This window comes from Carassius auratus, unplaced genomic scaffold (assembly GCF_003368295.1).
Source record: "Carassius auratus strain Wakin unplaced genomic scaffold, ASM336829v1 scaf_tig00215721, whole genome shotgun sequence".
Classification (NCBI taxonomy): domain Eukaryota; kingdom Metazoa; phylum Chordata; class Actinopteri; order Cypriniformes; family Cyprinidae; genus Carassius; species Carassius auratus.
Genome location: NW_020528211.1, coordinates 135,519 through 161,621, shown reverse-complemented (window position 1 = coordinate 161,621; position 26,103 = coordinate 135,519). Strand labels below are relative to the sequence as shown.

Genomic DNA, 26,103 nt, shown 5'->3' with positions numbered 1-26,103 from the left:
CGTAAATCTGCTACACGTGTATTGTGTTAGCATACTGGCGCCATCTTGTGTGTGGAAAATAATATCTTCTCTCTTTATTTGTAGCTTTCAGTTTTATCTACGTTTAAAGCCAAAATACAAACAAAATATTGCGTTTATTGCTAAGTTTAAGTTTGATTCAGCTGCTATATTAGTTATTGTTTTAGTGTACTGCACAGTATGCACACAATTTACTATATTTTCAAAGGAATTACAGCTCAAGGGAAGGTAACTAACTGAAAGATTAATTAAAGGCCAACAAAATCTAAGCATGGCATTAAACTAAATGAAGGTATGAAAAAAATGACCCAAGTAAGGATCTAATATGAGCATTTTGGGGGGTAATTAAAATGAGCACACATTTAGCATTAGTAATTCCCCATCCGCTAAAAACTTAATTTAAAGGATCAAAACAATGTCCGTGTAGGTTTAGGTTGTATGCTATAAACAAAGAGTTTAGAAATACAGCTACAAAACTTTTAACATTTACATTTTTAACTGAAACAACTAGATGGCGCCATTGTTCTGGATATCATTGAAGAATGTTTTCATGAACTATTTATTCATGTGCTTTATATGAACTGCAGCTGTACAGTCCTTTTAAGGCAATGAGAGGTAGGGCTGGGATCATGTTTTGAGAAACTGAAAGATCACATTTAGCTGTAGCTGCTGGGTAGCATCTGACACAAGAAAAGTTAAACTCCTTTCAGAAAATCAACTATTGTAAATGAAGGTTGAACTATCAACTGCATGTGAACCTCTCAAGACAATGGTATCTTTCATGAATGTGAGTTTGAGGAAGATTCTCATTTACACTTAAAATTGTAAACATTTATACCATTTATTAATTAGAATATTTGTTAGTCTAAACACTAATTTTGTCATTTACATTTTACAATTTATTCATGAATTGTTTTGTATTAAATGATAATCAGTTGTACTTGCTAAAAAAGTGATATATACATATATTTCCTGAGAAATATGCACTGGAATAAAATGTGTAAAATAATAAATAAATAAAAAGTCCCCAAAGTGCCATGATACGGCTTCAGGGACTTTCCCTATTTTTTCATAACAGACTAAAAGCACAAAAAATAATGCTTTAGATTTTAATAACATTTTAATCAAAATATAAAGCAAAAACACTTTTGTTTCGATCTGTATTTTAACAAATCTAATACAGCTCTTGAATATATGTAACCGTGTCTTTAACCTAAAACATATGAAAATGAAACTGAAACAATGTTTTTTAAGACACTATTCTCAAAATTCATAAACAAATCAATGCATGTAATATTTCACATTTTCAAAAAATGTCCTTTGTTAACAATAAAATATGACAAAAAAAAATGAACAAATATTGTTACTACTGAAATATGACAAAAAAAAAGAACAAATATTGTTACTACTGTAAAGCTGTAATAAATGAACATAATCTCCCTAACAGTGTTTCAGAATCTCATTTCTGTCATCACCACTGACCATCGCCTGTGTTGACGTCTTTTTCTTTGTTTGATGGCAAAAAAAAGAATTTCCTTCATTTGTGGAAGTCAAACCGGATTCTGCTTACAGTATAAAATGGAATCTATCTTCCATAACTTCATGTCATACATTTTTTCATTTCATTGTTATCGGTTTGACTCATGAAAAAAGGTGAAGCATTACAATATGAAAGGGGATTTTGGCAGGATGGCCAAAAGGGTGGGCTGTGGGCTATTGAGTGAGCTTGAGTTCATATGGGAAATCACGTGACCTCCCAGCAAACCCCTTTTTTTCTCAGCTTCTTTTTAATGCTTTAGAAGAAGAAGAAAAAGGGAAAGGGTGTAAACCTATAAATTAAAGGAATGTCCTGAAATGACACAGAAAATGAAATAACAACATGGGCTTAAATAGTTTTGTACATAATTTATTACTTCAAGGATCTTTGGCATTCACCATGGGGAGGAAATAAAACATCCTGTCACCTTAGACCTATTGCAATCTGTATGCAAACCATATTTTACAGCAAGTTTGGCTGTATCCTTCTTTCCTCAGTAAATTCCATGGATGCAGTATGGAAAAAGTTGGACATTCCCAATGACATGCTGGTGTGTGGAAACAGGACTTTTCCTGGAAATGATCAATTATGCTCTGGATGAATGAAAACAACTCTGTGTAAGACCTGAAATGTCCCCACCCAAGCTGATTAAAGATAAAGAAACATCGACAGCTAGCCAATATTAAAGATTGACTTTATATACTTTACTAGCGCACCAATGTCTTGGTGTACCTAAACAATTAATCCGTTAAATTAATCCGCATGAAAAAAAAAAATTGTTTTTGTACTCTTTAATCGAAATCTGAACATTTACTTCCGCTTTGGAATGGCATTCCTTTAATGATGACGTCAGTTTGACGGCTTGGGCAGAATTAGTGGAAATGAGGTAGTCAATTAAGTTAACATTATTTAATAAAGTGATTTCCCCTTTGATTAAAATATATTTAACAAACATAATTAATGTAACCATTTTAAAGATTTTTTGTTTTGTTTTGTTATAGATTTTAAAGACATGCTTATATTTCTGCACTGGCCATCGGAGCGATCCAACCCCGTGACGTCACATGTGGTGGTACTGCAAGATGGCGGCGCCCTTGGTCCTAAAGCTATAACAAAACAACCATTTTTCTTTTAAAATTTTACATTAATCATGTTTGTTTTAGATATATTTTATTAAAATGGAAGTTGTTTTCCCAAATAATGCAAACTTGACTGACCGTTTCAATTGAAAGGGGCAATATGTGATATTTACAATGATATTATGCAGCGCCTGAAAGTTAGCCGAGGACTTTTCAGGTGCTGCATAATATCATTGCACCTGCTGCACCCATGGTACAGAAGCAAAGTTCCTTGATTATGAGTGTAGTTTCTAACCATGTAAGCGTAGAAAATCGCAAATTTTTGTTTTCCATCAGTCTAGGAAAAATATCAGAATTCTTTGGTCATTTTTGAGCGAGATGCTAACGGTCTAATCAGATTCAACCATCTATGCTAAGCTAAAGTGCTACCGCCAGACCCGGAGATCTGCTAAATGGATTCGAAAACATTAAAACTAAACTATTTAGGAGAGTTGGAAAATGAGCCTATTTTCAAAAATAGTGTAGTGTTCCTGCAACATTAATTTACTACCCTTATGGAAAATAAGTTTATTCAAGTGTGCTATTAGTATTCTTCTTTTAAACTAAAATAGGAAAGTATGCTTTTAGTTTACGTTATATGTACTTCTCAGAAATGGGCTTAATATACTCCTCAGAAATATACTTAAAATTACACTGAAGTAAACTTGACATACATAAAAAAAGTCTAAATATATTTGAGCTATACTCCATGTTTTCATTATTATACTGTAAAGGGCGCTAGTACACATCTGCACAGAATTTACAAAAAAATTAATAAAAAAACAGAAGCGAAGAAGAAAAAAGAAACAATGGATGCTAACACATGTAACACCATCATCCGACATGAAACAGCATAAAAACTGTAACGTTATGGAATAAAATGTTGACCGAGGCTTTTTGTTCAAAATGTTATTTAATTTTTATTAAACTTACTCACATTAAAGTGTTTAAAAAAAGAATCCATGAAGCTAGAAGAAAATGTTTTTTTGTTTCTTTTTTGTTGTTGTTTATTTGGTTGTTTTGTATGTTCAGATATTCATATAACAAAATATATAAAAATTAAAACCTAAATAGGGAAATAGTAGAATACTTAAAGTATGATGTAAAGTTCACTTAAAGAAAACATATGAGTATACCTGCAGTATAAAACTAGACTAGTAGTTTACTGAGACTATACTTTAAAGTGTACAAAGTATTTAATTAGCAAACTATCAGTAAACCTATAAATTCACTTTTAGTATAATTACAAACTACAAATCTAGAGATTAACTAGTCAAAGTTTGCTACTGTTATACTTAAAGGATACTTAAAAGTATACTTTTATAAACTATAAAGTGGGCCAATTTAGTGTATAGTATAGTGTTTAGTGTATTGAAACAGTACACTTACAAGTATCAGAAATCAGAATCAGAATCAGAATGAGCTTTATTGCCAGGTATGTTTACACATACGAGGAATTTGTTTTCGTGACAGAAGCTCCGCAGTACAACAGAATGACAGCGACAGAACATAAAACACTTAATAAAAGAATAAAAAATACAAATAAGTAGATAGTGAATGACAATATACAAATGACAATTGTAGGCAGGTATGTTACAAAATGCAGTTATGTATGTACATATATATAATGTGCAAAATTTAAGTGTATACTAAGTATGTGTGTTAGATAAATAAAGTGTATGTGTATATAAATATAAAGTGTAGTGTGTTCGCCGTTATTATCAGCTGTTCATAAGATGGATTGCCTGAGGGAAGAAACTGGTCCTGTGTCTGGTCGTTCTAGTGCTCAGTGCTCTGTAGCGTCGACCAGATGGCAACAGTTCAAAGAGGGAGTGTGCTGGATGTGAGGGGTCCAGAGTGATTTTGACAGCCCTTTTTCTCACTCTGGATAAGTACAGTTCTTGAATAGATGGGAGAGTTGAACCGATGATTCGTTCAGCAGTCCGGACTACCCTCTGTAGTCTTCTGAGGTCAGATTTAGAAGCTGAGCTGAACCAGACAGTTACTGAAATACAGAGGATGGATTCAATGATGGTGGAGTAGAACTGTTTCAGCAGCTCTTGTGGCAGGTTAAACTTCCTCAGCTGGTGGAGGAAGTACAACCTTTGCTGGGCCTTTTTCACAATGGAGTCAATGTGAATGTCCCACTTCAGGTCCTGAGAGATGGTGGTTCCCAGGAACCTGAATGACTCCACTGCAGTCACAGTGCTGTTCATGATGGTGAGTGGGGGGAGTGCAGGGGGGTTTCTCCTGAAGTCCACGATCATCTCCACTATTTTGAGGGTGTTAAGCTCCAGGTTGTTGAGACTGCACCAGACAGCCAGCTCTTTTACCTCCTGTCTGTAAGCAGACTCGTCACCGTCCTGAATGAGGCCGATGAGTGTGGTGTCGTCTGCAAACTTCAGGAGCTTGACAGAGGGGTCCTTAGATGTGCAATCGTTGGTGTACAGGGAGAAGAGCAGTGGGGAGAGAACACAGCCCTGGGGAGCTCCGGTGCTGATTGTACGGGTGCTGGATGTGTATTTTCCCAGCCTCACTAGCTGCTGCCTGTCTGTCAGGAAGCTGTTGATCCACTGACAGACGGAGGTGGGCACGGAGAGCTGATTTAGTTTGGGCAGGAGGAGGTTTGGGATGATCTTGTTGAAGGCCGAGCTGAAGTCCACAAACAGGATCCTCACATAAGTCCCCGGTCTGTCTAGGTGTTGCAGAACATAATGCAGTCCAATGTTTACTGCATCGTCCACAGACCTGTTTGCTCTGTAGGCAAACTGAAGAGGATCCAGCAAGGGCCCAGTGATGTCCTTCAGGTGGCCCAGCACCAGTTTTTCAAATGACTTCATGACTACAGATGTTAGAGCCACAGGCCTGTAGTCATTTAGTCCTGTAATTTTGGGTTTCTTAGGGATGGGGATGATGGTGGAACGTTTGAAGCATGAAGGGACTTCGCACAGCTCCAGCGATCTGTTGAAGATCTGTGTGAAGATGGCGGCCAGCTGGTCAGCACAGGATTTCAGACAGGCTGGTGTAACACAATCTGGGCCTGGTGCTTTTTTCCTTTTCTGCTTCCGGAAGACCTGTCGCACCGCATCCTCGCTGATCTGAATTGCAGGTGCCCCACCTGAGAGGGGGGATGCAGGAGGTGTGAATGGTGAGAGTGCTTGATAGGAGAGGTGTTCAGGATGGGTTGCAGGAGCTGTTAATGGTGTGAACGGTTGTTTGGAGAGGCATTCGGGGCTGGTTGCAGGAGTTGTGAATGGTGTGAATGGTTTTGTGGGGAGGCGTTCAGGGCAGGTGATGGGTGTTCTTTCAAACCTGCAGTAGAACTCGTTCAGATCGTCTGCCAGTCGTTGATTCTCTACAGTGCTGGGGGGTGGTGTCTTGTAATTGGTGATCTTCTTTAGACTTTTCCACACTGATGCGGAGTCGTTGGAAGTGAACTGAGTCCTTATTTTTTCAGAATAATTCCTTTTTGCCACTTTGATCTCTTTTTCCAGTGTGTATTTAGCCTGTTTATACAAGACATTGTCCCCCTTCACGTAAGCATCTTCTTTGGCCTGGCGGAGCTGTCTGAGTTTTGCAGTGAACCACGGTTTGTCATTATTGTAAATTATTTGAGTCTTTGTAGGAATACACATATCCTCACAGAAACTGATATATGAGGTTACGGTCTCTGTGAATACGTCCAGATCGGTGGTAGCAGCTTCAAAAACACTCCAATCAGTGAGGTCAAAACAAGATTGTAAATCCTGCTCTGCTTCATTAGTCCATCTTTTTACAGTCCTTGATACAGGTTTAGCTGATTTTGGTTTCTGCCTGTAGGACGGTATAAGATGAATCAGAAGGTGATCAGAACGTCCCAAAGCTGCTCGTGGAACAGAGTGATATGCATCCTTTATTGTGGTGTAACAGTGATCCAATATATTACTGTCTCTTGTGGGACAAGTAACATGCTGTCTGTATTTTGGCAGTTCACGGGACAGATTGGCTTTGTTAAAGTCCCAGAGAATGATTAAAACAGAGTCCGGGTGTTGTTGTTCTGTCTCTGTAATCTGATCAGCGAGTTTCTGTAAAGCTGAGCTCACATGCGCTTGCGGAGGGATGTAAACACTGACCAGAATGAACGAATGAAACTCCCGCGGCGAATAGAACGGCTTGCAGTTAATGAAGAGTGTTTCGAGATTTGAGCAGCACGTCTTCTTTAAGACTACTAGATACTACTAGAACACTGATATTTGTATACTTGATACATAAAGTATACTTAAAAATATACTTGAACTTTTCATAAGTATAATTAATCAAATAAACTTGAAGTATACTACTTTTTGGTAAGGGTAAATATAAAGAACCATGAAATTTATAAAGTTGTGTGGGTGGAATGCAGGTAAATGTTACATGGACTAAGCAAAACAAACAAGAGCAGAGAAGCACACAAAGTTGTCTGACCCTGATGCTGGGAGTTTTTATCTGAGAAGTACACTGTCGCTACTCTTCATTGCTGCTACATCCTCATCAAGTAGGCTACACTCTTAAAAATAAAGTTGCTTTACGATTCCACAGAAAAACTTTTTTTGTTTAAATGATTCCATAAAGAACCTGTAACGAGGAGTCAGAGACATTCGGATCCATGTGCAATGTTTATTTAGAAAACATAGAAGTACCAGGCAGAGGTCAGACAACAGCATCAGCGGAGACAATCAGAATCAAGGTCGTTTCTATAGAATCAGAGCAGTCCAAAACAATACATAGGTAAACAGTCAGGAAATAAACGCTCAGAAATCCAAGACAGGCTAAACAAGACTTCGCATTGTGTGAGTGTTTGGCTTCAGTTTAAATATGGAGTGGAATGAGGAACACCTGGTGGTGATTAGTCCGATGTGCGGGGCATATGGGTAATGTGGTTCAGCAAGGCATTAGTACAGGAGAAGGTGCCCTGTGGCTGTTGGAGAGAGAGACAGAGGCCTGGGTCATGACATAACCGTTAACATCTGATTATAAAAAGGTAAGTAAGAGATGATTCTTTAAAGATACTTTTGACTAAATGGTTCTTTGTGAAACCAAAAATGGTTCTTCCATGGCATTGCTGTGAAGAACCTTTTAAGCACCTTTATTTTTAAGAATGTAGTGTAATAAAAATCTTTAGTCTATATTTGTTAATTCCCTTTCCTCTGTAGATTTTTTTGCTATGCAGGATAGTATAACCTTAATACAACAGTATAATCCAGTCCCCAAATGTTTTATCCAACAGAATAGTAGTGGCGAGGTTTTTGTTTGTTTGTTTTTCAGTGACCATGTCTAGAGGTTCCATTGTTTTCATGTTCAAGTCCTTCAATAATTAATTCAACATTTTTGTCCAAAATGCTGCAACATTCCGAAGTGAAACACCACTAGTGTGTATTGTAAGGAGATGGAACAGTTGATACTATTCTGAATTAATTTGGAACTATTTTGAAGTAAGATGTAACTGTCAATATTGTATTCAAATCTAAGTCCCTCTATTGTGTATTGAAATGTTGAAAAAAAAATTATAAAAAAAAGATAATAAAAAGAAAAAAACAAGGATTATCACACTTTTAATCATGCTGTTGGTCTGAATATGTTAAAAGAAAGTAGAAACCATGTAGAAACTCACGAGGAATTTTCTCTTGATCTGTGTTATCTATCCTGATGTCTCAATGCATTCCACCCACACCCCACACTTTTAAAACCCCCTCTTCCTGACATCAAATAAATAAAGTAAATTATGCTGAGATTTCTTATCCTGTTTGTTAAAATGGAAGTCTCATGAGTTGTCGCTTTACTTACATTTTTTAACCTAAAGAAAACTGTGACGTTTATAACATAAAGTCTACTTTTGAGATGACTTGTTAGGTATTAAAGTTTGTAAAGCTATGGGTGTCTCAGTTTACTGAGAAGACACAGTGTACTCTGTTATTCAGTGAGAACTAAATACTCCAAAATGCACAATCTCAGAGACCACAGTGCTTCCTGACTTCTTATCAGAATCAAACCAACTTAGCCCCAAATTTCCGGATTCCTGTGGAACATATTATTATTACTTTTTCCTCCTGTAGGCTACCCATAGAAATTAACCAGAATACAGAAACATGTTTCCCATTCAACATTTGTTAAAACTTGAACGAAAAAAAAGTTTTGCCAGTTCTGCATTGCCATAAAGTATATCTAATAAACAGGAAAGACCAGGGTTTTTTACTCCAGTGATTTTTGTCCTCTTTCTTGAAAGTCATTTTCTGTATGCACTCTTGTTTGAGCATTATTACAAAAGCATTATTTGGTTATTAAATGAACAAATGTTATACTTATTTAATAGAGTTTTGAAATTAAGCTATAGTGTTAGAGAGCCTACCAACAGACAAAACCCCTGCTAAAGAAAACAGGCTTTTTTTTTTACTTACTAAAATCTAGCCCTCTCTAGCCCCAGTCTCCCCTTTTTAGTACAGTACAACAACAAAAAAGTCTGGATCTCTCGGTAAATTCCCATGTGTCATAGTCATTAAGGGTCTATGTGAAAGTATAAGTGGGAGTAAAGTTAAGTGGATTGTGAAGGAGAGTTAGATCGGATCTCTACTCAGGAAAGGGCTGGACAAACACGTGGTCATTCTCACATTTTTATCTCTCAGTGGGTTAAGAGTATCGCATTGCATATTTCCTGAGGGAGAAGGACATCTTGTTTCTGTAGCTCAGGACTGGAGTTTAACATCGTTTTAAAATGCAGAAAGGGACGTTTCCTCTCACCACATCTTCGCGGGTTACTTATATGCGACTTACGTTACTCGGAGTTTTTTTCTTGTGCTTCTCACTACTCACAGGTAAGGGTTTTCTAAATATTTCGTATGATTCGTCTACAAAATGTCGACAATAACTACGCCACCCGCTTCTTAGTTCGTTTCGTACTGCATACGTAAATGTTCATTGACAATCAGTGCCTCTGAGAATGACATACTATTTTAATGCTACTGTATATGTCTGTCGAATTAAAAGTATTATCACGAAACAATCAACAACCAACGGTTGTGAGGTTGTGTCTGCCCGTTTAGTAACTTGAAATTAACCTAATTAAGTGCCGTCTGTTCTGAACTAGCTCACATATAAGGGTGCGAACAGACGACTTTCAGAGGAGTCCGATTTATTAAAATAACTTTTACCGCCAATTAGTCTGAGTTACGGTATAACGGTAAAGCTCGAGCAACCTGTTGCTATAGTTACTTCTTCAGACGAACGCGTCTCTATTGTCTGGTGAAAACACGAGCTTGTCGGTTTTGTGCTTACTTTTAAGCGCTTACAGAAGTAAAATTATATAATTCGTATAAATACTTTAAAGACCGGGCTACTTTTGGTTTTGTTTAGCGTTACACCTCGAGTAGAGTCGTTTATCTGCCTTTGCCAATAAGGACTGGCCGCTGAAGGCTGGCTGCAAAAGGGGTCAATCCCATAAACTCCCCATGTAAAAATGTAAAAAACTTTACAGCAGAAAAAAAAAAATGTTTACAGCCTGGTTCAAATTATTATTTTTGTCTATATAGGTAATTATGCCCTTCATGTCAACTGTGGGGGGTGATTTTTTTTATAGCTCATTCGTTTAAATTATATTAAGGAGGGGGGGGGGGTGAAATGCTCCTTTTCACTCAATATCCTGTTAATCTTGAGTACCTATAGAGTAGTACTGCATCCTTCATAACTCCAAAAAGTCTTTAGTTTTATTATATTCATAAGAGAAAGATAGTCTGTACAGATTTTTCCCGGAAAAACAAGACCGACTGGAGGCGTGACGTGTGGGCGGAGCTAAAGAATCACGAGCGCCAGTAGGCTTTTGCGTTGAGAGCATGTGGAAGCTGTGACTTTACCTTGAGGAAAAAATCATCATCCATAACAAACCATGGCTAACAGTCAGATTCAGATTATTTATGATCCAGAATCAGATCCCGAGGCTGAAACTGAACGAGAGCAGCAGCAGCAACGACAACTCGCTCCGAGCGGGGCTCGGACCCAGGTCTCCGATGGGAGGCGGACGCACTAACAAGGAGGCAGAGATATTTTAAGCAGTTTTACTCACCGCCTGCGGTTCCAACACACAATCGTGACCCTTTTTCGTTGGGATTGCATCATCCTTAAGAAATAAACGATACGCAAATCCGTCGTCAAACTGGGCCTTGTTTGTAAAACAAGCATTTTCGAAATGCAGGGAACAAACACAAACACTTGCACAACTCCATTGATGCTCTTTAAAAATAAACTCCATCCACTGGTCCCTTAATGCTGTTTTTTCTTTGGTAATCTGTGCAGGGTTGTCTTGCCCTGGCAACCAAAAACACACTCCTTTTGTGACATTTCGCGACGCTCTCGCTCTGATCAGTGATTGTCTGTGCTCAGCCTCTCATTGCTCTGCTATATGGGAGCGTGCGCTCTTCCGGCAGACGTGCCCTCAGGACCCATATAAGGAAATTCCGCTCCATCTAACGTCACACAGAGCCATACTCGAAAAAAACTTTACGAAACTTGTGACAAACCGGAAGGAGTATTTTTGGAACAGAAATACTCCTTCAAACGTACAACTTAATTTTTGAAACTTTGTCCATGTTTAGCATGGGAATCCAACTCTTTAACAGTGTAAAAAACTCAGTATGCATGAAATAGCATTTCACCCCCCCTTTAAGCCTTAAAATTCTGCATAATTAAGGGCGTGGCCACTTGAGTGACATGAATTGCCGCTGACACTGCCGTCGAGCTAGGTGGGCGTGGCTTCAGCAACCAGCTCCCGCCTTTTTGACATTTTCAATTATCCGGGAGTGACGTGCGGTGACCAGGCGGCAAGGAACTCGACCAGAAGTTGACGTCGGGTGGGGGCTGCCATCTTTTAGCAGAACTTCACTTGCGTTAGCATTCCCATTGACTCCCATTCATTTTGGCGTCACTTTGGCAGCGAATAACTTTACATCTGAGGCGTTTGTCCATTATTTATTTCTAAAGATACACGACAATGTATAAAGGGCTCCATTACCTTCTATGTTACATTATGGCCCCGTATAAACAGTTTTTGTAAAAAAACTCGACTCTCTGTCGCATTACCGTACAGACAGGAGGAGAAGCTCGCAGGCAATTAACTTAATATGGCGTACTGGCGTTACATTTTAAAATACTATACAAAATAATTAATCCGAATACTTACTCCTGCTCACTCATGACAAAGAACTCCCTGCTCAAGCTCGTCGTCTCTGCAAGATTAACGATGGCAGTTTGCACGCACAGCCACTTAGAAGATTTACATCTGTCAGACAGGTTGCTGACGTCGTCAAGCTTCGTTTGAGTCTGCGTGTCAGAAATGGAAGTGCTAAAAAACGCTAAAAATGGGCTTCGCTTGTCTCAGTTGAGTTCCAATGGGGTCGCTGTGTCCATTTCTTTTACTGTCTAAGGCGGTGACCAGGTGGGAAGGAAGTCGACTGGAAGTTGAAGTCGGCTGAGTGCTGCCATCTTGTAGCAGAACTTCACTTGCGTTAGCATCCCATTGACTCCCATTCATTTTGGCATCACTTTGACAGCGAATAACTTTACATCTGAGGCGTTTAAAGACTCCATTTGTCCATTATTTATTTCTAAAGATACACGACAATGTATAAAGGGCTCCATTACCTTCTATGTTACATTATGGCCCTGTAGAAACAGTTTTTGTAAAAATAGGCTAACGATTGCGTCATAACCACTCGACTCTTTGTCTCACAGTAGAGAAATTACCGTACAGACAGGAGGAGAAGCTCGCAGGCAATTAACTTAATATGGCGTACTGGCGTTACATTTTAAAATACTATACAAAATAATTAATCAGAATAATTACTCCTGCTCACTCACGCCAAAAAACTCCCCGCTCAAGCTTGCCGTCTCTGCAAGATTAACGATAGCAGTTTTCACGCACAGCTACTAGATGATTTACATCTGTCAGACAGGTTGCTGTCGTCATCAAGCTTAGTTTGAGTCTGCGCGTCAGAAACTGAAGTCCTAAAAATGGGCTTCACTTGTTTCAATTGAGTTCCAATGGGCGGTGACGTGCTGTCAAGATGGCCACGGCCCACTCCGCCCACTTTGAGCTTCAAAAAACTCTCTTCAGAATCTGCGGTTGACGTCACGGACACTACACATTCCTCTCCTTGGTACACTCCTGAACTCCGTATCTTAAAGGCCACTGGTAGACGGCTTGAGCGTTACTATACTTTTATTTACTGAACATATCAAGAATTATAAATCAGCCCTGAATTTGGCTCATTTCAGTTTTGTATCTGCTACAATTAATAAATCAAGTAACAGGCCAAAAGCATTATTCAACACAATAAATAAACTCACCAAACCTCCATCTCATGTTGCTCTAGCTTCTGATGAACTTTGCACTTCATTCTTAGCTCACATGCTAGAAAAGACAGATGCCGTAAACCAGTGCCTCTTTAATGATGCCACTAACATATGTTATCTGCCGAATCAACCTGGTCAATCCCTGCCTTTTTTCTCTCTGTCTACTCCTTCTTCTGTCTCTGAGTTAATCTTGAAATGCAACCCTTCATCTTGTCATCTTGACCCTGCTCCTACTACTCTACTGAAACGTTGCCATTCAGTTATTTCTGCACCTATCTCTCACTTAATCATCGCATCTCTTACCTCTGCTTCATTTCCTCTGTCACTCAAAACTGCAGCTGTTACCCCTGTTCTCAAGAAACCCAACCTTGATCCCTCAGTTTTATCTAATTATCGTCCCATTTCAAATCTCCCCTTCATAGCTAAATTACTGGAAAGCACTGTTGCCTCCCAGCTCCAGTCTTTTCTAGTTGAAAATAATCTTTTTGATCCTTTTCAATCTGGTTTTCGCCCTTTGCATAGTACTGAAACTGCACTAATTAAGGTACTAAATGATCTGCTTTTCTCTGGTGATTCTGGTTCTCTGTCTATGCTTTTGCTGCTCGACCTCAGCTCTGCCTTCGATACCGTCTCCCATAAACTACTCATTTCGCGCCTTTCGGATGTGGTTATTTCTGGTGCTGTTCTTTCCTGGTTCTCCTCTTATCTCTCTGACAGACTGTTTTACATTTCACTTCAGAATTTTTGCTCACCCACTGTCCCCCTGAAGCAAGGTGTCCCTCAGGGATCCGTTCATGGGCCATTATTATTTATAATTTATATAATACCTCTTGGTCAGATCCTCCGCCGTCATGGTTTTAATTATCTTTTTTACGCTGAAGACATTCAATTATATACTACCTGTACATCAACTTTATCTTTCACAACTGACAAAATCTCTGATTGGCTTCATTCAAATTTTCTAAAACTTAACATGGACAAAACTGAGATTATTTTCACTGGACCTTCATCACTCACTAATAAAATTCCTACTAACTTCACCTGTGAGATCGCTGGCTCTCTTATCAAACCATCTAGTACTGTTAAAAATCTTGGTGTAATTTTTGATTCCTCTCTATCTTTCCACTCTCACATTAATTCCATCACTTAATTGGCATTCTTTCATCTACGTCGTATCGCTCAGCTCTGTGCCTTTATCAGTATCTCAGATGCTGAAACTGTCATCCATGAATTTGTCACCTCACGTCTTGATTACTGCAATGCACTTTTCATTGGCCTACCAGCTAGCTCCATTTCCAAATTTCAATACATTCAAAACGCAGCTGCCAGACTACTCACCCACACCAAGCGTTCTGCACATATTTCCCCAATTCTACATGATCTTAACTGGCTTCCTGTGGCTTACCGTATTAAATTCAAAATTCTCCTTCTCACTTTTAAGTCTCTGCATGGCCTTGCTCCCCCCTACCTCTGTAACCTGCTTCTCCCCTACACCCCAACTCCCTCTTTACGATCCGCTGATTCCAGCCTCCTCGTTGTCCCTCGGCATCGCCTTGCTTCAATGGGGGGCAGATCATTCAGTGTTGTTGCGCCCAAAATGTGGATCTCTCCCCCCATCACTCCGTTTTGTTAACACTATCTCTGAATTCAAATCCATGCTCAAAACACACCTATTTTCTGAATGTTATAGGTCTTAGTGTTTTTTTTTTTTTCTACCCAATTCTCTCTTACTGTACTTGCACTCTCATTTGCCTATTGTTGTTCTGTCTGCTCTCTTTGTCAATTGTCTTTATTGTTGTTTGTTTATTGTAAAGTGTCCTTGAGCTCTGGAAAGGCGCTTTATAAATAAAACATATTATTATTATTATTATTACGACAGAAGAGGGTGCAATACACGTTTTCTAATCTCTTAAAGGCACAGTAATTGTTTGCCGCTAGAAAGCGCGTATTCAAAAGAAACAAAGGCATAGTTTAATGACGCCATGACTGAGTGTGGAATCATGGGAGTTATCCATCCCCACAGTTGATGCAATCTGACGGGATTTGTGGAGAAATCATGTTCATGGATGTATTAAAGATTTATTAATGTCGTATTATGAAGCAGGGTAAGGCTTAAAAGGCATCGAAGCGAAACAAGGCCACTAAACGAGCATGACGCATGGCTCAAAAACAGGTCAAGCATTTATATGCCACAGTTGACCACCGCTTCCACTCCTTCTGGTCGTGTGTATATGGGGTAAAGCAGAGCAGTTTTATCATACAAGATACATTTGAAAGTTCTGTTATTATGCTACTCTGTGCGGTCGTCACATGTCTAATAAAATGCATAATTATTAAAAGCGTCTTTGGCGGAAATCAACGGTGTATGATGTCATTGACGGGTGACGCAATGACCTGGGCTGAGCCACTGGCTGCATCCGAAAACTCTAAAATGCTGCCTTCGGAGGCGCCATTCCAAGGCAGGGTTCAACCACTATGTAAAATTGTTATTTCTCTGGATTTAAACATTTTTCTAAATATTTGGGATACTGTAAATACACAAGTCAGGAAACTATATAACACTGTTCTATGGGGTTTTCACTTTCACAGCTTGACCTTGTAAGTTCTTGTTAATTTTTCCAATGAAAAGGATAAGTAATTAATTGATTGTAATTAGTGCTGTCAAATGATTAATCGCATTATACATGTTTGTATATTTATTATGTATATATAAATACACATACAGTATATATTTAGAAAATATTTGTTTATACTTATATATTCATATATTATATTTTATATAAATATTAAAATATTTAATATATAAACATAACATATTTTTACTTAAATATATGCATGCATGTGTTTGTATTTATAAATACGTATTAAATATACACAGTTTACACACAAAAAACGTTTATTTTGGATGCGATTAATCATTTGACAGCACTAATTGAAATTAAAATTAATACAAAAGGAAATTTACTCCAAAGTGGAGTTTTCCAAAGAATAACAATAAATGAAGTGGTAAAAAATTAACTCAGAGTCTTTTCTACATTTTGTATTACTTATCATGACCCTCTTATGATAACCCCATCTAGGTCACACCTATATTCATAAAAAAATTAACATCTAAACAACATGTATGCCAAGTATGGTGACCCATATGTGTATAATACATTTTTACATTTGATTTTATTCTGTTTTACTCTGTAATGTATTGACTTTCGTTGTATCCTTGTTACCGCATTTCTTGCATCAGGTTAGTGACTGACTAAAATTCAGTTGAAATGGAGCATAGGGCACACCAACTGTATCTTTAGAGATCCAGCTAACACTTGGTATTAGTTCAAGTGTACTTAGATTGCAAGGGCTTGTAGGGAATTTACATTTAGGTCAACTGGAAGTTGTTCGACCAATCTAAATTGGGAGAGCCTAACCTCTGTTTATTGTAATTTTATTCTAGCTAAGTGGGAAAACCATGGCATGACCATACCAAATCTACAATCAGGAAAAGTAATGCTGGTCGTTTTGCATATAGAGTAGTGATCGTGACCTCTGACTAGAAATAATCTTTCTTTATTCTAGCTTTATTCAAGTATGTACAAATCTATGAGTGCTAATTAAAAGTACGTTTAGAATGAGCAAGCATACAGTAGGACCCGTCTAAAGTATTAGCCATAGCATAATCAAAACTGACGAGAATGTGACTGTAAGATACGCTAATGCCTGAAGCAATATCTTTCAGCGAAATGAGCACCGAATGAACAAGTACAATAACATGAAATAATAAACTGCATAATCAGATGTCTAGATAAATCATCCTATAAATTATCAATAATAAATAGCATTCTAACTCAAAAAACAGGTAATTATAAAATGGAGTCAGATTACAATTTAACTTAAATTAAATAACTTTGCTTGCCAAAAAGACTAAACATACAGGAAACCTTCATCCACCATTGGATACCTCCTTTGGGACAATTGTGTGGACCTCACATGATCATATCACTCCTGACTTGGAGTCTTTACATTGGCTCCCTGTCAGATTCTGTTTTGCATGGTTTTTGCAAGTTTTGCATGGTTTGGCCCCTCATTATTTCTTAACCCTTCATTATCTTTTAACCCCCTACACACAATCATGTGTAAAGTTGACCTTTTGATCGTTCCATTTACATTTTTTTTTTAACTTTTTTATTTTTTTTGCGTGCTGAGATTAAGCAAACAGTATTTTGTTTTAATTACTGTTTTAATCCCTTAGTATTTTTACATTTTCCCTTAAAGCTTTTTTATGGGGGGGGGGGTAACTTTTACCTGATTATTTTGTAATTGCCTTATTCTTTATTTACTTGTTATACTTTTGATAGTTTGCATTTTATTTTTTGTCTGTATTTCACTTTTATTAATGCATTTTGTATAATTGTGTGTCTTATTTGATCTTATTCTTGTGAAGCGCTTTGAGATGTTACTTTTAAAAGCACTATAGAAAGTTTATTTTAAATAAATTATTGATTTACCATTAAGATTAGCTGGATTAAATTAAGGTCAGATTTATAAAAACAATTTAAGCCAGGCAAATTAAAGTTTTATGTTAAGTGCATTAAAAAGAGAATTTAGAGGCAATGACTTAAAGGCACTGTGTTTGGATACATGTATTGTGTAGTACATTGTGATTTTGTGTAGTTTGTCAAGTTAACTGAAAATAAGTTGAAATGTTTGGAAGAAAAAATCTCTGGCATTTTTGCTGATGTGTTGTCTGTTTAGTAATATGAGTAATACAGCCTACTCTTTAAATGTGTTTAACAGGTGCAGAAGCTGAATGTTCCTTTCAGCTCAACCCACAGAGAGTTGTTGTGAGATACGGCGGTTCTGTTGAAGTTACCTGTAACACTTCAGTCTCGCATAAAGGGATGGGATGGGAAGCCAGTGAGGGAAGAGTGTCCAAAACCAATGATAGTCTGATCACATGGAGAGTGTCAGAACTGAAAGAATGGGACATAAAGCCATTATGCTACATAAATCCAAACAAAGGTGCACAGTGTCTAGTAAAGCTCCCAGTCACCGTTTACAGTGAGTTTCTCTGTTACTGATATTTTTCCTGTTCATTCTCAGAAATATCTAATAAATGTACATTCATCACAGCAGATTTCAGAGTGTGTAAATCTTCCTCCACAGAGACTCCAGACAGTGTGTCCATCAGCACTGTGAATCACACAGGACCAATGAAAGAGGGACAGCAGTATGAGCTCCAGTGTGACGTTCATGATGTGGCTCCTGTTCAGAATCTCACTGTCAAATGGTACAAAGGACAGACTCTGCTGCATCAAACCAACTTCAGTGACACTGAAAACAAGACTTTAGTGAATAAAACTGTCACACTCCTGATCCGTCCAGACAGAGCTGATGATGGAGCTCAATACAGGTGTGAAGCAGAGCTGGATCTGGGAGCAGAAGGACCTCAACCCCCCCCTAAAATAAATTCATCAGAACCTCTTAATGTTGAAGTATACTGTAAGTTTATTACTGCTAAGCTAGCCATATAATTCAGTTTATATTTTCTGTAGAGCTTTCTAGTGTGAAGAATATGCATCTGTCATATTTCAGACAGAGATTTGCATATTCATTTAAATTATTTTATCAAATATTAGATTTGAATTGAATGAATACAGATAATAAGTTTTCAGTTGTATATTTAATGATCTGTTATTAACAGCTGCTCATCGTGATGCTGTTGTGCTGAGAAATGTATCTCTGTCCTCTTCAGATAAACCACAACACTCCAGTTCAACAGAGACCATCATTAAAGATGATAAGGTCATGCTAGATTGTTCAGTGAAGGCAAACCCGGCTCCTGACTACACATGGTCCTCAGATCATCTGAACTTGAACATCAGCTCCTCAGTGATCAAGTCCTCAGCACTCAGTCCAGGAAAATACACGTGCAACGCCACAAACATCCTGGGAAGTGACAGCAAAGTGTTCATCCTTAAATCTACAGGTCAGTTTTGATCAAATAATCATTAATATGACACTTTGCCTCAGTTTTTCTCTCAATCTTGAGTTTCTTCCTGTTCCACTGCCCACATCTTGCATTGTTCAAAGCCAAAACCAGTTCAGTGTGAACTAGCCCTTACTGTTCAATATAGTTCTGCAGTGATGCTGTACCCATGGTTCCTTTGAGAAAAAACACAGTAGGATTTCCCATAGAATTTGGATTATTACAGAAAATATGTTTGTTCATCATAATTACCTTCTCAAATGAAAATAACTTTATGAAGCCTAAACACAGCAGGCAGAAGAAAAAAGCTATACATATTATTTAACTTCAACATCAGCATCACTATGTGCAGTCAAGATTAATCGCAACCAAAATAAAAGTTTTTGTTTACATAATGTGTATGTACTGTATATATTTGTTTATATGAACACAAAACACATGCATGTATGTATTTCAGAAAAATATATATTAAATATATGTATATATAAGGATATAACTATTAATTTATATATAAATATATAAATTTATATACATGAACATATTTTAAAAATACAGACTGTATGTGTACATTAATATATACACATAACAAAATAAACAGTACACACACACACACACACACACACACACACACACACACACACACACACACACACACATATATATATATATATATATATATATATATATATATACACATATTCTTTTTTTTTTCTTCAAAAAAATTATTTTGGTTGTGGTTAATCATGATTAATCACTTGACAGTGCTATTTATATTGTATTACAGTTATATATTGGAAAAAAAGACACTCAAGTACTACAGGTTGTTATATTGTGGTGTTTTCTTGTGCCTAAGATGTATGATATTTTTGTGATCTGTCAATGTAAATTTCTCAGACCTTTCTGTAAATAGAATCTATTTTTTGTGTAGAATATAATATTTATTTATTATATGGAATTCACATAGTCACCTGTTTTAATAGGAGCACAAGTGTAAACTAACATATGACATACATTATAAATTATGTTTTTGAGAATTTATTTTAAAGAAAATGTCACTACATTTCTATTCAATCGTTAATATTGTAAAATAATTAAAACTGTACTAAGTACTGTGACTGCAGTAGGTACTAGCTAAATGAGCTAAAGATCTTTGCAATGATTCATTTTGGGAAACGCAAAGGGAATAAAGCCAGACCTGTAACTTCACCAGTATTGCACCGTATGCTTGTATGAGTATAGTGTTGGTCAAAGCATGAAACTGGCTGCCGGTTTGTAAGACTTAACCAGTGCATTTATTTTGGTTTATTTTTTGCTGGCTGACACATTGACATCAGTGCAAATGTAAATGTTATAGTGAAGTTGGCTCGAGAATGGCAACTTAAATGCTATTTAAACAACTTCTAATTAATTATATATATATATATATATATATATATATATATATATATATATATATATATATATATATATATATATATATATTAGTGCTGTCAATCGATTAAAAAAAATTAACTAATTAATCGCACAATTTTTTAAAATGAATCGCGATTAATCGCAATTAAAAGACTGAAACTTTTTGGATATGTAAATGTAAAATGTAAATAATTAATGTAAACTCAAGACAAAGAAACTATTTAAATTCAAAATATGATTGTTTATTGGAATTTTTGTTTAACTTGTAACACAGATTTTCTCATGTAAACAACATACCTGCAATAAACCATCAATATCCTCCAAATTAACTGTTGGCTTGAAAGCCATATTTATTACAGAAATAAAAACACAGGCATGTAAGTACCATTTGAATTTCAAAACAATCAATGCCAATAAAAAACAAAAATGATTTCCATGTTGAATTCTAAGTGGACTGCAAAAAAATTCCAAAGTATAGTCATTGCCAGTGCTTTAAGTGGGCTGGTATGCACCAGTACTCAGTACCGCCACTTCCAAATATAGCTCTTGAGCGTACCGCCACCTCTCCGTGCGCCCAGAACGTGCTTGTAGCGTACCGGTACGCTCATTTGGACATCTGTTTTAATAGAGGTTTTAATCTTTTTGCCGATTTTCAGAGCGCCCTTCACAATGCAAGCTTCCTAATTCATCCCACCCAGAGCAGAAACTACATTACCCATTCACCCTTAAGTTATACAAGTGAATAGCGCATGTGTCGCTTTTCCCACTGTTAAGTGTCAACAACTCAACGTGGCCGGAGAAGGTGTGTGAAACTCGTTGTGAGTTATACTAAAGCAAAATCTTGAGTATTTATTGTCTGATAAACATTAAAAACTGTCTGCGGAGGTTGAGTCGTCCTGCAGCCCCCGCTGGCTGTTCATTGGCTGCAGCATCTTTTTTCTAAGTTCTAAAAAAATACCGTAGACGGCAAGGCACAAATTTAGATATTCATTTATCTAATTAATCTATAGCCTATGCACAAAGACAATATGATCTTTTTGTCCCCTTTTTGTTTTAAAGCTTGATGAAGAGTGAGAGCGCAAGTTGCTGCAGCTGCGAGGAGGACAGTGATGCACGCGTACATGAGTGATTGACAGTTCGCGGCACTGTGTACAAAAAATACTCCGCTACACAATTATTTCCTTATTTTCGTTTAAGCTTATTAACGTTAGCGTTACAGAAAGGTCTGATTTACGCACTGTTACAGTCATTGTTTTTTTTTTTTAAACAATGACATTTGAGTTCATGATTTTAATGTTGCTGTTTCTTGTGGCAGACTAAATGAAGAGTAATGTTTCTTGTGGCAGACTGAAGAGTAATCCGGCAGAGTTTTATACTGAAACTTTCCGTCTAAAAGTCCTTCCTTGGTCTTATCCATATTTCTTTGCACGTTGAACACACATAGGCCACAACTGGAAATAAAAAAAAACTGCAACCGCGTTAATTGCGTTATTTTTTTTTAACGCGTTAAATATTTCAAATTAATCGAATGCGTTAACGCGCTAATTTTGACAGCACTAATATATATATATATATATATATATATATTATGTATACATACATATTTATAAAAAAATACTTTAAAGCATAGGTGCTTTAGAGCCTATGAGCACCCACGGAAAAACATGAGATAGTGAACATGAGATGGATTGCAGCTTGTACGACTTTATTATTGTTTTCATAGTTCATTTGTGGCAGTTTTGGGCATTATTTAAAATGGCAAATGTCAAGAGTTCATTATTGTAATATGAGAGGGTACCAGCAAGAATCTGTCGGCTTGCAGCGGACTTGCTCACCCATATAGAGATCATGGCTCTGCGCTTCCTAAGATATTGCGTGTTGTGCGCCCTAAAACTTTGTCCAGTGTATGAGCGAAAAAGTGCTTATTGTAAACAAGTATTTATTAAATCATTTTAATTAGTGAAGCCCAAAACTCATCGAAAGAATGTGCATATTATCTGGTTACTAAATAATGTATTTGCAGTCAATGCATTTCACTTTGGAAGATAAGTTTGATGAAGTAAATTCATCAAACTCACCATCCAATGGAATTTACTCTAGAACAGGTTTGTCAAACTCCATTCCTGGAGGGCTGGAGACCTTCAGAGGTTTATTCCAACCCTGCTCCAACACACATACCATGTAGTTTTCAAATAACCTTGAAAGACTTGATTAGTTGGACTGTTTAAATAGCGATGAATCCAAAGTCTGTAAGGGTCCAGACCTCCAGGAATTAAGTTTGACACTCCTGCTCTAGAAAAAGATTTCTGCATGTGCATGCCATCGATCCGCAATGTTCTCACCTTTTTCCCCCTTCTATCTCATAGCAACCACTTTTGGTACCCTAGCAACTGTGATAGCAACCACCCTGAGTACACTAGCAAATTCAATTCAGCAACTTAGCAACCACCTAAGTACTCAAGCAATGCTTAGCAACAGCCAAGCAACCACCCCCAAGTACAGTAGCATCCACATAGCAACACCATAGCACCCACTGTATAACACCCTGGAAACCACCTAGAACACCATAGCTACTGCATAGCAACCACCTGGCAAAACCTTAGCAACCACACTGAGTAACCTCACAACGGCATAACACCCTGTAAACCACCTAGAACACCATAGCAACTGCATAGCAACAATCTAGCAACACCATAGTAACCACACTGAGTAACCTCACAACTGCATAACACCCTGGAAACCACGTAGAACGCCATAGCAACCGCATAGCAACAATCTAGCAACACCTTAGAAAACACACAAAATAATTTACCAACACCCTAGTAATCCAGCTAACAATTTTTAGTTCTCAGAACGTTTTGTTTTGGTTCCCAGAACGTTATTCTAACATGAATAGAACGTTCCCCAAACCTTTTTGCTCTGATATGATCACCCCGCTGTTCATCAGTATTCATCCAGCACACTCGTAATATAGTATAAGCAGCATGGAAATGATCTGTATGGACACCTAATCAGTATTATAAAAACCTCATCTTGTTTGGTTCTATGTATTGTTTAAGTAATAATCTGAGCACATCAACCATCATATGTAAGATTAAATAAGATTAAATCTTTCTATTATTATGTAAGATTACGGAGTAATGTTACCCAGATTTTACATTTCTTCAGCACTTAATAAAAATGACTTCACAATGTATGGTTCATAAAATATGACATTTATACACAGATATATATATATATATATATATATATATATATATATATATATATATATATATATATAAATTACTCGATTTAAATTAGGATATCAGTACATTCATTCTTACCAATGAAGTGTAACATTACAGTTTGTGCAGCAGGACCTTAAACAAAAATATCTTGCTTAACAACATGTTCTCTTCAGTTAGGCATTTTAAATCCCTCCGAAATCATTTTTATTCTCATAAATATATTAATTTTAAGTATCATTCAATAAAGAGATCGATAAACGAGCTAGTCAACCAGTATAACGAAAAATGGGCATTCATTTTTTTAATTCATCCAGCGTGTGATTCTCTGTGGAAGACGGTTGAAAGATCAGAGATCAGATCGCAGTAAATGACGATTAAACAAACCCATGAATGAATGATTTCTGTTATCGCTCTATGCTTAACCCTTAAATCACATTTTGATTGATCAGTACATTTGCTATGATTAATCATGTAAATTAGCTTGTTTGATTCTGAATCGAAAATCATGAAAGTATTGTTTTTTTTTTCTCTTGACACAGAGGATTATCTGCCCTTGATAGCAGGACTTATTGCAGTCATTGTGGTGTTCATCTCATTCATCTTCATCTCCATCTACTTGATCTACTACAAAAAAGTCAAGATGGGCCATTATATCCTGAGGAATGCCAAGCCTAGTGCACAAAATGGAAACATAGCACAGAATGGCAAACAAAACCCTATTCCTATGAAGAAACTCTCTCAGAGCAGTGTCCTTGCTTAAGTTATGATATCCCTGGGTTTTATGCATCTACCGAGACCCAGTGTCCACAAAATGATTTGTCACACCGGAAGTCTCTAGCCATCTACTTTGTGGCTTTTTGTTTCTTCATGGCTTCATTATTTCTCTTTTATGGAGCACCTGTTCATTCACTCCTCTCCTCTCACAAAATAACCTTTTTAGTTTTCAGCAATCTAATGGACCAGAAGAAAATATGTGACAAAAAGATGACAAAGAAATGCTAAATGATTTCAAATGAACGGACCTGATGTCTGCAGTGGATGTTTTCAGGAATCTACCATCTTGATATAAGTGAAGGTTTATTAGCTACAAAGTGGCATTGCTTTATTGAGTAATACTAGCTTTGTTTGTCATTGAAGGGAAGGCTCTTGTTAAATTGTGTAACAAAGACTATTCTGTCTCTGGCACATTGGCCAGTTTGAATATTTATGTTTTGTCAAAAGCTATACAGTGTAGAAATGAGAAATTATGTTGTATTAACAAAGGCCTCTGTCCTCCGCCCCAACACCTCTCTCCCATCTATTCCTAATCCCAGTTTGGGATATGGGGAAGTTCTCTGGGAGCTCGGCTCCCTCCCTTCAGACATCATGTCAAATAGACACACTATTTGCTCAGTCTGATTATATGTAAGCGTGACTCGAAAGAAACCAGTGTGTTACTATTCCTTTGGTAAAATCCACCCTTCAGAGGGTGAATATTTAGCACACGGTGACTGTGAAGAAGTGAAAGCTTGTGTATAAGGTTTCTAATGCTGAACCTGTGCGGAAATATTTGGATGGATTTCTGAAAATTCTCTCAGGCCTCATAGTTATTGTGCTCAACCTGTGCTCAACATTAAATAGGAGAGCCAGTTTTATGGCTCAAGTTGTATAATGATCTTAAAAGCATAGTTAAACCAAAAATGAAAGTTCTGTCATCATTTACTTGCCCTCATGTTCTTCTAAAGGCTTTTTATAAATCATCATAAAGGTAGCACATATAACTATATGTTCTGAAGCAGTATGGATGTTTGTCTGTTTTATATGTGTGTCACTATCAATTGCTCTTATGGAAAAACATTGTGTAAAGATTTTTTTTTTTTTTAAATCACCTTTTTGGTTTCACAAAACACTTAAAGTCAAACAAGTTTAGAATGGCATGAGGATGAAAAAATGATGATTCTTAAATGATTGATCTAGTTAAACATATTTAAGGGCTTTGTATAGGTCGTTACACATTAACATCTGCAACGTTTTCAGTGGAAAGATAGTTTTATAGGGTCATAAAAATAACCCGAGAATAACCATAAGGGAACGTTCTGAATAAGTTATTTTTAGGTTATTTAAAACTAACTACCCTGCAACGTTCTGGGAAAGTTAGTCCCCACAAAATGCAAACCAAAAACTAACGTTAGGGGAACGTTCTGTGTTTGCTTGGAATGACCCTGAAATCCTAGCAATTACAAATCAACACTATAGCTATTACAAAGATTATCATAGCATCCTCAAAGACTACCCAAGCAACTGCATCGCAACACCCTAGAAACCACCCTGGAACATTATCAGTCTATCTGTCTATCCTGTTTTTTATTCAGATTTCAGACATATTTTATTTAAATTTAAATTTTACATTTATTAATTTAGCTGACCCTTTTTATCTAAAGCGACTTACAATTGCTATATATGTCATAGGTCGCA

The 26,103-nt window shown here is 37.0% G+C and overlaps 1 protein-coding gene and 1 long non-coding RNA gene across 8 annotated transcripts in view; both read left to right on the top strand.

Annotated features, from left to right (window-relative positions):
• The first annotated feature begins 693 nt into the window (after positions 1-693).
• Positions 694-2,687, top strand: LOC113095408 (uncharacterized). Its single transcript, XR_003288335.1, has 3 exons — positions 694-805; positions 2,053-2,172; positions 2,557-2,687. It is a non-coding gene; the product is annotated as an uncharacterized LOC113095408 (long non-coding RNA).
• A 6,485-nt stretch (positions 2,688-9,172) lies between these two features.
• The window catches only part of LOC113095411 (CD166 antigen homolog), a 37,002-nt gene continuing 20,071 nt past the window's right edge, over positions 9,173-26,103 (top strand). For 2 of the 7 annotated variants that reach the window (XM_026260926.1, XM_026260929.1), the window contains exons 1-4: positions 9,212-9,500; positions 17,815-18,078; positions 18,184-18,519; positions 18,773-19,006. In XM_026260926.1, coding sequence (XP_026116711.1) covers positions 9,401-9,500; positions 17,815-18,078; positions 18,184-18,519; positions 18,773-19,006 — 934 coding nt within the window. In that variant the 5' untranslated portion in view covers positions 9,212-9,400. Of the gene's footprint in view, positions 9,501-17,814; positions 18,079-18,183; positions 18,520-18,772; positions 19,007-24,188; positions 25,633-25,716; positions 25,791-26,103 lie in introns of those variants that run through there. The other 5 variants (XR_003288336.1, XR_003288337.1, XM_026260927.1 and 2 more) reach the window with 5 other exon arrangements.